Source organism: Triticum aestivum, chromosome 7A (assembly GCF_018294505.1).
Source record: "Triticum aestivum cultivar Chinese Spring chromosome 7A, IWGSC CS RefSeq v2.1, whole genome shotgun sequence".
Classification (NCBI taxonomy): Eukaryota; Viridiplantae; Streptophyta; class Magnoliopsida; order Poales; family Poaceae; genus Triticum; species Triticum aestivum.
Genome location: NC_057812.1, coordinates 674,522,723 through 674,536,029, shown reverse-complemented (window position 1 = coordinate 674,536,029; position 13,307 = coordinate 674,522,723). Strand labels below are relative to the sequence as shown.

Here is a 13,307-nt window from a genome sequence, read left to right as displayed (position 1 = left end):
TGTGATGGTGGTTCACATTTTGTTCTTCAATGTGACAATGACATGCACTGATTCAAAAAAGATGAGAACAATTTATTAATTGTTTGACCCAAACTGAAACAATTCGGTAGTACTTAGTAAAATTCCTGGAAATTACAGCTCAAGATGCCACATAGATTAGAAATCTGACCCAAACTAAAACTGTTCAGCAGTAAGTAGTAACATTCCTGGACAGAATTCAGCACAGTACTACATTACAATTTACAAAGGAGCACAACAAGCCTAAGCTCGTAATGAGCTGTTCTATCAGGTAGCAGCACGACGAGCAATGAGTAAGAGTAGACAAAAAATAGGGAGATGGGCAGAAATCTCATCGAAGGTACCGCAAGAATTGCTGGCCGGCTGGCTGCAGACTTGCTGCCGCTGCAGAACGCCGGCTGCTGAGCGGAGACTGCCGAGTGCGGACCGGGTGGCTGCGGGCTTTCGGCTGGGCGCGGTCGCACCGGGCAGGTGCGGGGCGAACAGAGTCGCCAGCGAGGCACGGAACCAGGCGGCAAGTCAGGGCGGCGAGATGAGCGGGAGCGTAGAGCAGTCGCGAGGGGAATTGGGGACGGGAGGTTGTGCGACGAGTCGACGCTGTGTTGGCTGGGCTTTTCTATTCTTTTCTTCCGGCCCATCCACTTATCTCTTATGGGCTATGTATATATATGGGTCGAACCAAATCCCAGGGTGGGTCCGCCACTGCCTTAAGGACACGGCGGCAGGCAAGTTGGTCACTTGGGAGGGGCAAAACATCACCACCATCGGGCACACGACCCTTATCAAATCTGTCATCACCTCCCAAGCGGTGTACGCCATCACACCTCTCATCATGCCTCCGAGCTCCCTGCATAACATTAACAAACTCGAGAGGGCATTCTTTTGGTCTGGCTCTGATAAAACGACCGAGGCCAAATGTAATGTCAACTGGGAGATGGCCTATCGCCCTAAGGAATATGGAGGTCTTGGGGTTCTCAACACCAACAAGTTTGCCCATGCTTTGCGGTTAAGATGACCATGGAATGAATGGAAAGACCCATGCAAGCTCTGGGTGGGCCTTGGCAACCCTTGCACGGAGGAGGACCTTGATTTCTTCTACACCTCAACGATCATCACCGTTGGCAATGGTGCCAAAACGCCTTTTTGGGATTCTCCGTGGCTTCTTGGACGAAAGCCTAAGGACATTGCCCCTCTAATCTTTGAGGCCTCCAAGAGAAAAAAAATGGAAAGTTAGGAAGGCTCTCAATGGAAATGCTTGGATCTTTAAGATTGGCCATGACTTTGTCGTCTCCGCTGCCCACATATGCCAATTCTTCACCCTTTGGATGCTTGTGGATGATTTCCACCTCAATGATCAGGCGGAGGACGACATTATTTGGAAGCACTCCAACGACAGGAACTATTCGGCGGCCACAACATATAGGGCCCAATTCCTTGGATCGACGTCTTCACACATAGACCTCATGATTTGGAAAGGTTGGGCCCCGCCTAAAGTCAAACTCTTTGCTTGGTTGGCTTTGCAAAACTGGATTTGGAGTGGCGACAGCTTGGAGAAGCACGGTTGGGCAAACTGCGGTCTTTGTCCTCTTTGTAAAAGGGACGACAAGTCAGGCGCTCACCTCTTCTACAAGTGTCACTTCACCATTCGGCTATGGAATTTGGTCATCCAGGAATTTGGTCTTTTGCATATTGACACCACCTCGTGGCACCTGGAGGGGTCTGTTATGGAGTGGTGGGACAAGCGGACCGATATTTATAACCCCAATAGACGAGCCTTGGCCTCTCTCACAATGTTCGTCTCCTGAACAATTTGGAACGAGAGAAACGCCCATGTCTTCTGCCACAAGAGTGCGCTGCCGCCAATCCTCCTAAAAGCAATCGTTGACGAGGCTAAGCTTTGGGTTACCGCGGGTGAAAAAAAAAACTAGGGCCTGGGTGAGTAATTGGCATGCCGTTTCTTTTTGTCCGGGCATTGTAACACTCTAAAAACTCTATTCTGAGAGCGGCGTTTTGGCTCCTAGGTGCATATGCACCTATTGTCGAAATACACATTTCGAAAAGTTGAAAAATTCGGAACAAAAATTCCACATGTATATCCGGACATTTTATGTGCGTTCACAAGGTTTCAGTGGAAAACGACGTTTTTTGTGGCTTGTGTAAAAAAGATAAAGAAATGCCTCGTGAATAGTTAGAATGAAGCATCAGAAATTGTCTTTTTTACACAAGGAACAAAAAACGTCGTTTTTCACTGAAACCTTGTGCACACACATAAAATGTCCGGATATACACGCGGGATTTTTGTTCTGAATTTTTCAACTTTTCGAAATGTGTATTTCGACAATGGGTGCATATGCACCTAGGAGCCAAAGGCAATTACCGCTCTATTCTCCCTTATTTAATGGATGAGGTAAATCTTTTGCTTCCGTTTAAAAAAATCCAGTACAAAACGATAGGAACCGCAAAATGTTGCATGCATGCCAAAAAGACCATATGCCAGCTATTTTAGTTTCGAATAACGGAACGGACACGCTATGGTAAAATTTCAACAAATTAGTCTCTAATCATATAACCTTTTTGTAACGACACCACCACGACAAACAAAAATTCCATGAAGTAACTAGTAAATCTCTCCCGTATCGACAGACAAAAGAAACCATCATATAATCTATTGCGAAACCTGAAAATTAGTTTGGAACTTTGGATGTCCTGGCTAAGCTGAGGATACTGAATCTGGTGGTTGCCCACAATGCTGTCAGCCGCTTTCAGATTGCTGCTGCTCCCCAGGATGCCCCTGCTGCTGTTGCTGCTCCTGAGGATCTTGCCACACATACGGCAGATGGCCCTGGTGGCCACCGTACCCCATCACCGCACCTGGCACCTGCTGCGGATAGTAGTAGGGGTACGACGCGTCAGCTGGAGCCCCCAAGAGCGGCAGCTGCCCGGCCCTAGGAAGCCCAACTCCCTCCTCCCTCATCTCATCCCTGGGGATTATGTCCACCAGGAAGTCGTAGACGTCGGTCCTGGTGATGGCGGCGGCAATGTCATTCTTCTGCAAGGTCCGGCGCTTGTTCTCCTCAGTGTGCATCCACGACCTCAGTGTCAACTCCAGTATGAATATCTCGCATGCTTTTGCAAAGACCACTGGGGCCTCGGCTGAGATCATGCGGACGTCCTCGTCGGCCTTCATGATCTTCTTTATCCTGGCGAGCGGCAAGGTGTGGTTCTTGAAGTCGGTGGCCTGATCAACCTCCGACAGTCGTTCGGCCCAGAACTGCTGCAGCTGCCTCTGCTGCTGCTGCTGGAGCTGCTGGTGAAATTGCTGCGCTTGCTCGTAGATAAGCTGGTTTTGAGCATTGAGCTGGGCTGAATTGGCAGGGAATGGTGGTGCTGGCTGTGAACCGGCAGGAATGATACCAGGAGCTATGGCTATTGTTGCTGCAGGCGGATAGGATGAGGCAGGATACACTTGTGATCCACCAGCAACGACATCACCCGTTGCAGGCTGAGGTTGTGAAGACGGTTCCATGTCGACTGCTTGATCTTGCTTGTGTCCAAGAACCTATGGTCTTTCTTGCACTGAAAAAAATAATGGAAACTGTTAATCAACTCGATCTTAAAGTAAAACAATCTTAAAGACAGTAACATTAGCCTCCTAGGTCACAAAATAGAACTTTGTGCGGTGTCTTTAGATGAATTTGATCATTAGCGGTCCTTTAGGACCAGTTTCATACGCTGGATAGATTTCTTTATTACGATCCTCCCAATATCTTTATGAAGATACTTATCTGCTACTCCCTCCGTTCCGAATTACTTGTCGCAGGTATGGATGTATCTAGATGTATTTTAGTTCTAGATACATTCATTTCTGCGACGAGTAATTTGGAACGGAGGAAGTAGTTCAGAAACTGATAAGTTCTTAGTAACATCACCAGAGCAGATAATTGCATAGTTAAATTATTGAAAATACACATGCAAAACCAAAATGCACAAGAAAAAACTAACAAACTAATCTGGCTACAATTTAGCAGCCATTCTAAGTCACCACATATTTAGCATCTTCTCTTCTGTTACATCTTATTTCTGGTGCCCCTAAGAGAATGACCTCATAGGTGTGTTCCTAAACATACATCTAAATTAAATTACACTCAGCAATAAGAGTTCTGATTATATGATAGGCACTGAACTATGTATAAGATTATAACATACAAAGAGATTAGATTGTACAAGCAACCGATAGTGGCAATGGGGATTCCTAACTGCAGACGCAAGCCAGGTTCTCCGTAAAGCACACATAGCTAGAGAGTGGACAGCTAAGTTGAATATGCCCACTACATGGTTCCGAACAAAGAAAAAGAAACCCAGATGGTGCGAAGGGTGAGAACGGATGTAATGCAGCTGGATAATAGAAAAATCATATTCACATCATATCCATTATCAAAAGATGGATGAATAGGTTTATTAAAAAAAAAAGAGATACGAATACCAGCAGCAGACATGAGTATACAGAGCAGACATGGATACAAATTCTGAATCATGAATAACCATTCAAATTATTTCTCATGGTATATAAAGATAATTTGTGCATAAATATCAAGATGAATATTTTTTGATATCACCATCCGCACTCGTATCCCCTTCAGAGATGACATCGTTCACACGAGGTTGACAAAACCCTAACTTCCCAATTCATTTAGTAGTCAGTAGATCCCATGGAACCGTTTCGATCGATTATTTTCAATACTAAGAGCAACATCTGGATTCAATATTGATCCAGATCTTTGGGTCACCTTCTTCCTACAACCTAATGTGCCAACCTAAGAAGAATCCTACTACCTATCAGACCGTGACAACCATGCTTTGGTGCATCAATTTCTGTACCTCGTGGCGTTGCCGATGATTGTTTATCAGATTTATGACGCCCTGATTGGAAAAACAACAGCAGCTTACACTGTATTTGGTAGGATTGTAGGGGTGGAAGGAGGGATGGCGTGGAGGAAGGCGTGGTCGCCGACGCTGGGGCGCCGTCGTTGCGCGCGCGAGAGAGAGAGAGAACAAGGGCGGCGGCTAGGGTTAGGTCCCCGGCTCCCTAAGGAAGCCGAGCAAATATGATTGCTTCTTGCTTAATCCCAAAACGGGTCCTTACACAAGTTTATATAATCCTCCTAATAAGATATTTGGGCTAAGCCCCTAATAACGATAAGATAAACTGGGCCACAACTAACTGGGATAAGCCCCTAATATGTCGGTCATAACATCTCTCCCCGCCTGCACAAACAGCTCGTCCTCGAGCTGGAAGGCGGGGAAGATCAACGGTCGCCAAACACCTCCGTGTCAACTGGGGCGGGCTGGTCGCCGAGCCCGGCGGCGGCGGGGTCCTCCTCAATGTAGTTTGCAGCCTCCAGATAGAAGAGTTGTGGGCAGACGTGGCCCGGTACGTAGGGTTCGTCGCAGTTGAAGCACAACCCTTGGCGGCGACGCTCGAGTTGCTCGGCCAGGGTGAGCCGGCAGAACGGGCGTGCCGCAGCTGCGGCGGGGGGCACTGCGGAAGCCTGGACAGGCCGACCCTGCGCGGGAACTTCCAGCCAGGGTGGAGGCCCAGTGGCCCGGGGCAGTGGTGCCTGCTGGATGGCCACCGCGCGATGCTCGAACGGGCGGGCGTAGTACATGGCCTTCTGGAGGTCCTGTGGCCTGCTGGATGGTCCGGTAGGCCGCCGACGAAGAGCTCAGCCCGCTGACGAGCCGAAACACCAAAGGCGTGGCACGCCAGTGCCTGGAAGCGCCCGGCGAAGTCTTGCACCAAGGTGAGGAACGAAAGACGCCCAAGCTCCGCCAGACGGCTCCCGCATATAGGCGGACCAAAGTGCAAGAGGCACAAATCGCGGAAGCGCTCCCATGGTGGCATGCCGCCCTCGTCCTGTTCAAGGGCGTAGTACCACGTCTGCGCGGCTCCTCGGAGATGATATGAGGTGATCCAGTTGCGGTCGGATGCGAGCGTGTGATGTCTCCTAAAAAATTGGTCGCATTGGTTGAGCCAATTCAGGGGGTCGACGGTGCCGTCGTAGGTCGCGAACTCCAGCTTGGAGAATCTCGACGGCGTCTGGACGTGGACGACGGGCGGGTGCGCCTCGTCAGCACGGAGCAGCGAGGATGACGTGGCCGAGTAGGCGGGCATCAGGGTACCACCCTGGAACAGGGGCCCGTCGACGCTGGCGAAGGGCTCGGCGAAGCCCGAGGACCCGCCAAACTGCATGGCCGAGTGCGTCACCGACGGGGGCAGCATGTGCGGCCCAACTGAGGCCGTCGTGTAGACTGGCTCAAGGGACCCAGCGAGCCAGGCCGGTAACAGAGAAGGCGACGGGGGAAACCGAACCTGGTGGATGGGCACCGCCGGGCCCGTCGTCGGGATGCCCAGGGCAGCGATTGTCGGTGGCGGCGGCTGCAGCTGTTGCCCCTGCTGCATTGTGGAGGCGTCGGGGTTCATCACTGGTGGCGGCTGCCACGACAGCTGCTGCATGGCGGCGGCGGCGACGGGGGTCGCCGAGGATGGCGACTGCTGCGGCGACGGGGCAGTGGCGAAGGGCACAGGCGGCTGCGGCCTATAGGATCTCGCGAGGAACGTGTAGATGCCCGTGACCGCCTGGGTGAGATCCCGGATGGCCGACGTCATCTCCTCCGGGGTGAAGACGGCGGGGACGGGCGCGGCGGAGGTGACCGGCACCGGCAAGAGCGGGGCGCTGGCTGTGGTGGCCATCGGGGCGGTCGTCGCGGTCGGCAGCGGTAGGGTCGGGGTGGGCAGCGGCGAGGACATGATCGCACTAAAGCTATCTGATACCAAATTGGTAGGAATCAGATCCCTACTAGGGCGTGGTCTCAGATTGTAGGGGTGGAAGGAGGGATGGCGTGGAGGAAGGCGTGGTCGCGGTGCTGGGGCGCCATTGTTGCGTGCGCGCGAGAGAGAGAAAGAGCGGGGGCGGCAGCTAGGGTTAGGTCTCCCGGCTCCCTAAGGAAGCCGAGCAAATATGATTGCTTCTTACTTAATCCCAAAACGGGTTCTTACACGAGTTTATATAATCCTCCTAACAAGATAATTGGGCTAAGCCGCTAATAATGAAAAGATAAACTGGGCCACAACTACCTGGGATAAGGGCATGGCCAACGGGCCAGGCTGGACGGGTGCCCCATGCGCCACATCGGCCTGCCAAATGCCAGCTCGGCTGAACCTGCTGCTTGTAGAGAGAGACGGGATCCTGCAGAAGAGCTAGCCTCCTCCCTGACAAAAGCGCTGAGGCAGCCGCTCGGGCGACGCAATGTCAGTTTCGTAGCTCCGCTCGGTTCAGTACCACCGTTTGCATGTGTTGAAAAGTGGGTGGAAGAAAAAGTAAAGTGCTGACATAAAGAAAGTAGCCTCCATTGGATGACCGTGGCACACACCAGAGCTTGATTCAAGTTTATCTAGGTGGAAGAGGTGAGGCGTCAGTTAGGTGATGCTTCCTTTGTACATGCCCTAAGCCTCTAATATATCGGTCATAACAGTATTGAAATTTAATTAAGGTCTAGAATTTAGAGAATAGCAATTGCGGGATCAGAAAGGTCTAAATAGCTTGTACCGAACAAAATGACTAGACTTATGCAAACACAGATTTACTGCATAGCTAGATTGACATGTAAGTGAGAAAAATAATCAAACAAACCTGTCAATACCAGTGCAATATAGATTTCTTAAGAAGCTAAGAAATTCTCTTGTTGATTCGCACAAACCTTGGCAAAGAAAACAGTATATATATACCTTGATAGCAAAAGACGACAAGACGGCACAACTGCAGGACAAGCATGATTGGTACATACTAATATGGAAAGCAATTAAAGATGTAGGCTGTCATAATCCTTTTGACACCTTCTAGAGGTTTCCGGAAAGCATAGTTTTGATACATTCACCAAGCATGGATTTGCCATTATTTCACGATAGAAAATAATCATGTGGTGAGCACAAACTTATTTATTTCGATTAATTACGCCAATTGGTGGCCTGCAAGAGACTCGCGTATTCACATTTCTCCATGATAAAGAAGGCAATCAACAATACGTTTTGTTGTATTCGACTATTAGCTTCAGATTTGAAGTAGTGGACCAGGTATAAGTAAACTAGAACACAATTGGCCCAACCAGTACACTATACACTATCTCATTTTCCTCTTTCTTGCCACAATCTCATATCATAATTGATGGGCTAACAATCAGTGCATTTCTGAGGTAGTTATAAATAATTGCGATTTTGTCAAGTAAATTTTATTTTTTTAAACAATCTAATTAGTTCAATCAAAAGACACATTATTTTGTGAGTATACAAAAAACCTGGCAGTACCATCTCTTGGAAAAGATGCCTCCTACAGAGGTTTATCCATGGAAAGATGCCCTGACACATGAATGTATCACTCTCGACAAAATGAGCCACGAGAACCATGCATATAGGCATAGGACACAGGGTAAAGTTGATGCACTTGTTTCATATAAATAAGGGTTAATGTGTCCTAGTTATTGCACATCTAAGTGACACAATCAAGCATAAAAAAGAAAAGAAAAAAGGAAAAAGAAAATACCCACATGAATCGCCATGTAAGATCAATGACATATGAGTTAGATGTGCAATACTTGTGGCACATCTAGATGTGCTTTAGCAAAACTGTATAAATAATGTGCTTTGTGTTGTGTGTGCCAACTAACATGTGCATAATTGGATTAAAAAAATCAAGATAAGATTTTTCGAATCTTAAATGATTTTCCTAACTTGCTGCCAACTCGATGATGTTTTTCGTTTGAGTGAACTGAATATTCTGACATAAGCAACAAGAGGAGGAAAAACTTGTAGGGCAAGCTTGGGGTCAAACCACACACACCCAAAATCCTTGTGTCTCTAAATACATTACATGAACGTATATGATTCTCCCCAAAATGCAGTTAGTAGAAAATCAACAAATTTACCAAATTACAGAGCGGCGAGCAGGTTAGTAAACGAATGTCAATAAAAACTAACTACAGATACAGAGTAAGAACAAATGTACAGAAGGGGGGAATTTGACTAATTAAGCTGACTGCCCCAATTTGACCTGGACGACAGGGCTTTCAGACAATACTGTTTTTAGCATTCAAGCTATCTTCGGATTAAATTCGATGCACTTTATGTATCAAATGTGGAAAGTAATATACACACCAATCATGCGTACAAGTGACAAGAAAAGAACTAATCAGACTATGAGGGTTTTACAACAGCTTTCGTTTTAAGAATGGCATACAAAATTAGTTGTAATGATGCTGCACATTCACAAACCTTTGATGGATTTTGGGGGCGCTGAAGGTGTTTTGCCATGCCGGTACCTAGGTCTGCCTCTAAGCACGAGGAAGCCTAGGAGAGTCGAGATGCAGCCCATCCTTGACAAGGCAAGATCAAGGATTAAGCCATGGAAGGGGAAGATGCTTAACAGGCCAGGCAAGCTTGCTTTGGTTAACTCGGTCCTAACTGCTATTGCAACTTATTATCTGACGTGCTTTGCTGCGGATGAATGGGCCTCCAAAATGCTGGACAAGTTAAGGCCGAGTTTCCTTTGGGCTGGAGAGGAAGAGGCCAATGGAGGGAAATGCATGGTGAACTGAAAGCAATGTTGCATGCCAAAAATGTTTGGCGGGCTGAAAATCAAGAGCATTGAGGCATTCGGAAGATCGCTAAGACTGAGGTGGCTTTGGTATGAGTGGGATGATATGGAAAGGCCTTGGAAAGGAACGCCGGTACCGTGTGATTGAACGGACAAAAAACTCTTCGGTGCTTCTACCTCCATCTCTGTTGGCAATGGGCAGATCACTGGCTTCTGGCACAATAGATGGCTCGATCTTGATGGGGAGTTGCCCAAAGGAATTGCACCGGACGTGTTTCCCTTTAGCTTGGAGGAAAAACCTGAATGTTAGGGAAGCTCTGACTGAGGAAAGGTGGATGCATGGAATTCAACGGATGTCTACTGAGAACCAAATTCACCAATTCACCAGGTTGTGGGAGAAGGTGCAAGCGATCCATTCAACTACTGAGAGGGATAAAATCTCATGGAAGCTGTCCAGCAATGGTTGTTACTTGGCCAAGTCAGCTTATGATGACCAGTTCATCAGCCGGATAAAGCCGCCCCACCCTGGCATGGTTTGGAGGACAGTTCATCGGCCGGATAGAGCAGCCCCACCTTGGCATGGTTTGGAGGAGTAAAGCTAAGCAGAAAGTCAATTTCTACACCTGGCTGCTACTGCAGGACAGAAATTGGACGGCCGACAGACTTGGGTGCAGGGGATGGCCGCACAGCCCAGTGTGCCCTCTATGCAATCAGGCTCTGGAGGCGGCTGTGCATCTGCTCCTCCATTGCCCGTTTGCCAAGGAGCTCTGGGTGGCCGCCAGGAGCACACAGCAGCGCGTCGCTAACATTGCTCTGGGAGCAACATCTATTCGATCCTGGTGGCGTAAGATCAATACAGGAACTGCAAGAGAGGCAAGGCAAGAGCAAGTAACATTTGCCATACACGTTGCCTGGATCATATGGAAGGAAAGGAACCGACGGGTCTTCCAGGCGACAACCGCCCAGGCTCCTGCTCTGTTGCAGCTGGTGATGGATGATGTTTCCCTCCTGAAGGAGGCCTTCCGCGAGTGGTCTCGTCAGGAAGTGGGGTAATCAGCCCATGTCTGATTGATCTTTTTTTCTCCTCTTTCCTTCCCTCATAAGAACTTCGGTTCACAAAACTTGTCTGTACCTATTCTTTTCCCCTATAATGCAATGGCAGAGCTCCTGCCTTTTCCCGTCCAAAAAGAATAGCAGCTCCAAAAGTTAGACCAGGTATGGGCAGAAAAAGAAGCCCGGAAAATGGCGCAAGCTCAAATCTACATGAAGAACGAAGCGACAGGCCCATTCCTCCTCCCTCGTACAATTCTTCACCAGACATGACTACATGAGGATCACAGCCCACATGGCCATACAGACATGCTCCCGATTCCAGAGAAGCTCTCACGCATGCACACCGATTAATAGACAAAGAAGTCCAGCTCATAGGAATCAAGAACTGGATATCGAACACTTACTTGAAAGCGAACTAGTACTATCAGAATACAAGATTATTCTGCCAGTATCAGAAGACCTGGTTTTTCCATGGAAAGATGGCGCCTGTCACATGAACGCACAACTCGACAAAACGCGGCATGAGAGACATAAGACGCAGCGCAAAGTTGAGGTGCTTGTTTCGTATAAACAATGCGTTTAATACTGTGTGTGCAAACTAGCATGTGCACATCTGTATTTTAGAAGAAAAAGAAAATCAGCATGTAAGATCTTGGAATCTTCAATGATTCCCCTAACTTGCAGCCAACTGGGTGGTGCATTTCCTTTGAGTGGGCTGAATTTTCTGACTTATACAACCAGAGGGGAAACACTTGTTTCCATTGTCCACTTTGGTAGGGATCAAATCAAACACACCCCTCATGCATCAGTGTTTCTACTTACACTAGATGAATGGGTACAGTAAGGCCCTCCCCTAAACGCAGTTAAACAGGAAATTAACAATTTACCAAATTACAGAGTAAGTAAAGGAAGGTGTACTGAAGGGGAAATTTTCAGTAAGCTGACCGCGCCCCAGTTTGACCCCGGAGACAGGGTTTTCAGAGCAATAAGTACTATTTTTAGTTTTAGCAAGTCAACCTATCTTCAGACAAGATTCGACGCACTTTCTGCAGCAATTGTGGAACGCGTACAAAGTGTCAAGAGGAGAGGTGATCAGACTATGAGGGCTGTCCAACGGCTCAGAAATTTCGTTTTAAGAAGAGCAGCTCCAAGAGTTAGATCGGGTATGGTGTGAAAAGGAAGCCCTGACATTGGCCGGCCCAAATCTACAGTGCCATGGAGAAGGAAGCGACAGGCCAGTTCCGATTCTTCACCGGACGCGCGCGAGGATCACAACCCCCACCCCCAGTTCCGGAGCGGAACCTCCTCGCGCGCGCGGTAAAAGAAGACACCGGCGAAATCACTGCCCACGGCGGCCGTGGATACAGAACTCCCGATCAGAGAAATCAAGAACTGGATTTTCGGAAACTTACTCGGAGTCGGAGGCGTCAGGGCTCGGGAGTTGGCTCCACGCCGCGGCCCCGTCGGAGGGAGAGAGGCGGCGGCGGCGGCCTTCCGTCCTTGCGGCTAGGGCACGGATTGGAGAGGCCCCTCCCCTCTGGAACTGGAATCTCTCTCGATCTCTTCTCTCCCTCGGTCTCTCGGCGGCTCTGCCTTGTTAAATTCTCTTGGGGGCGAGGGCGAGCCTCCCATTGGCAGGAGCACCTGAGGGTCGCGAGCTCCGCTCTCGGGTACGGTATGGGACCCGGTAAGCGGCGCGGGCGAGGCTCGTTTGAGTTCGGGTTCCGCCCGGTAAGCGAGCGACCCGGGCGCGTTCTCTGGTGTGGCGCGCCCGGCCCAGGGCCAGGTGTCGCGTGGGCATCGCGCGACAGCCGACAGGTGTTGGCAGCGGCCGGCGTGCTGGAAGATGCCGCAGCATTGGTTAGTTTAAGCAGGTGTGTATTGTTCGTGTCCAACGGGCCAATCATTGTCGCCTCCGGGACAGCAGGAGCTCCTGCTCAACCCACTATAGTAGTATAAATAAAAGGCCTCGCTGTTTGCACAAGATTTTAAGGGCATGTCGTCGAGTCTCCAGCGATCATCCGGACAAAAGCGGTTTAGATACAGTTTGCCATTCAACGCGGTATACCATTGGTCCATGGACGGTCCGAGCATACATTTTTCCCTCCTACACGATCTGACTTTCTTGATTTTATTATAAGCAAAGTATGATTAGACTAAACAAACTAAACAAAACAAACGATGAAGATATGTGATAAAAACTAAAGGCTACGTCAAGGCTCTTTGACGTCGCCATCTCTGGTTTCACCTTTTGCGTCCCAACTTTTCACCACGGGTCAGGCAATGTTAGTGTAGAAGGCCCAACTTTGTATAGGCTGAACTAGTCTCAATTTCAAGACCCGTGAATGATGCAGAGCATCTCATGACATCACTGCAAGCGCACTACCAAGCCTCACAAGCTACACCTGGCTCAGTGACTCGAGAACTGTAGGATCGAAAGTATGTCTAGAGGGGGGGTGATTAGACTACTTGACCAAATAAAAACTTAACCTTTTCCCAATTTTAGCTCTTGGCAGATTTTAGCTATTGTAGGACAAGTCAAGCAATCATCACACAATTCAAGCAAGCATGCAAAGAGTATATTGGCAG

General features: G+C 48.8%; 1 protein-coding gene across 1 annotated transcript; it reads right to left on the bottom strand.

The window, feature by feature from the left end:
* Positions 1-2,553: 2,553 nt before the first annotated feature.
* On the bottom strand, positions 2,554-12,359 carry LOC123149189 (nuclear transcription factor Y subunit C-4). Its single transcript, XM_044568747.1, has 2 exons — positions 12,131-12,359; positions 2,554-3,594 (listed from the first exon to the last, which is right to left on the bottom strand). Exon 2 carries the CDS (start codon positions 3,542-3,544, stop codon positions 2,771-2,773), a length of 774 nt encoding a protein of 257 aa, XP_044424682.1. The 5' UTR covers positions 3,545-3,594; positions 12,131-12,359; the 3' UTR covers positions 2,554-2,770.
* Between the last annotated feature and the right edge of the window lie 948 nt (positions 12,360-13,307).

Bases quoted from the DNA above. Each gene is read 5' to 3' on its own strand.
- LOC123149189 (XM_044568747.1), bottom strand. From the start codon at position 3,544: ATGGAACCGTCTTCACAACCTCAGCCTGCAACGGGTGATGTCGTTGCT.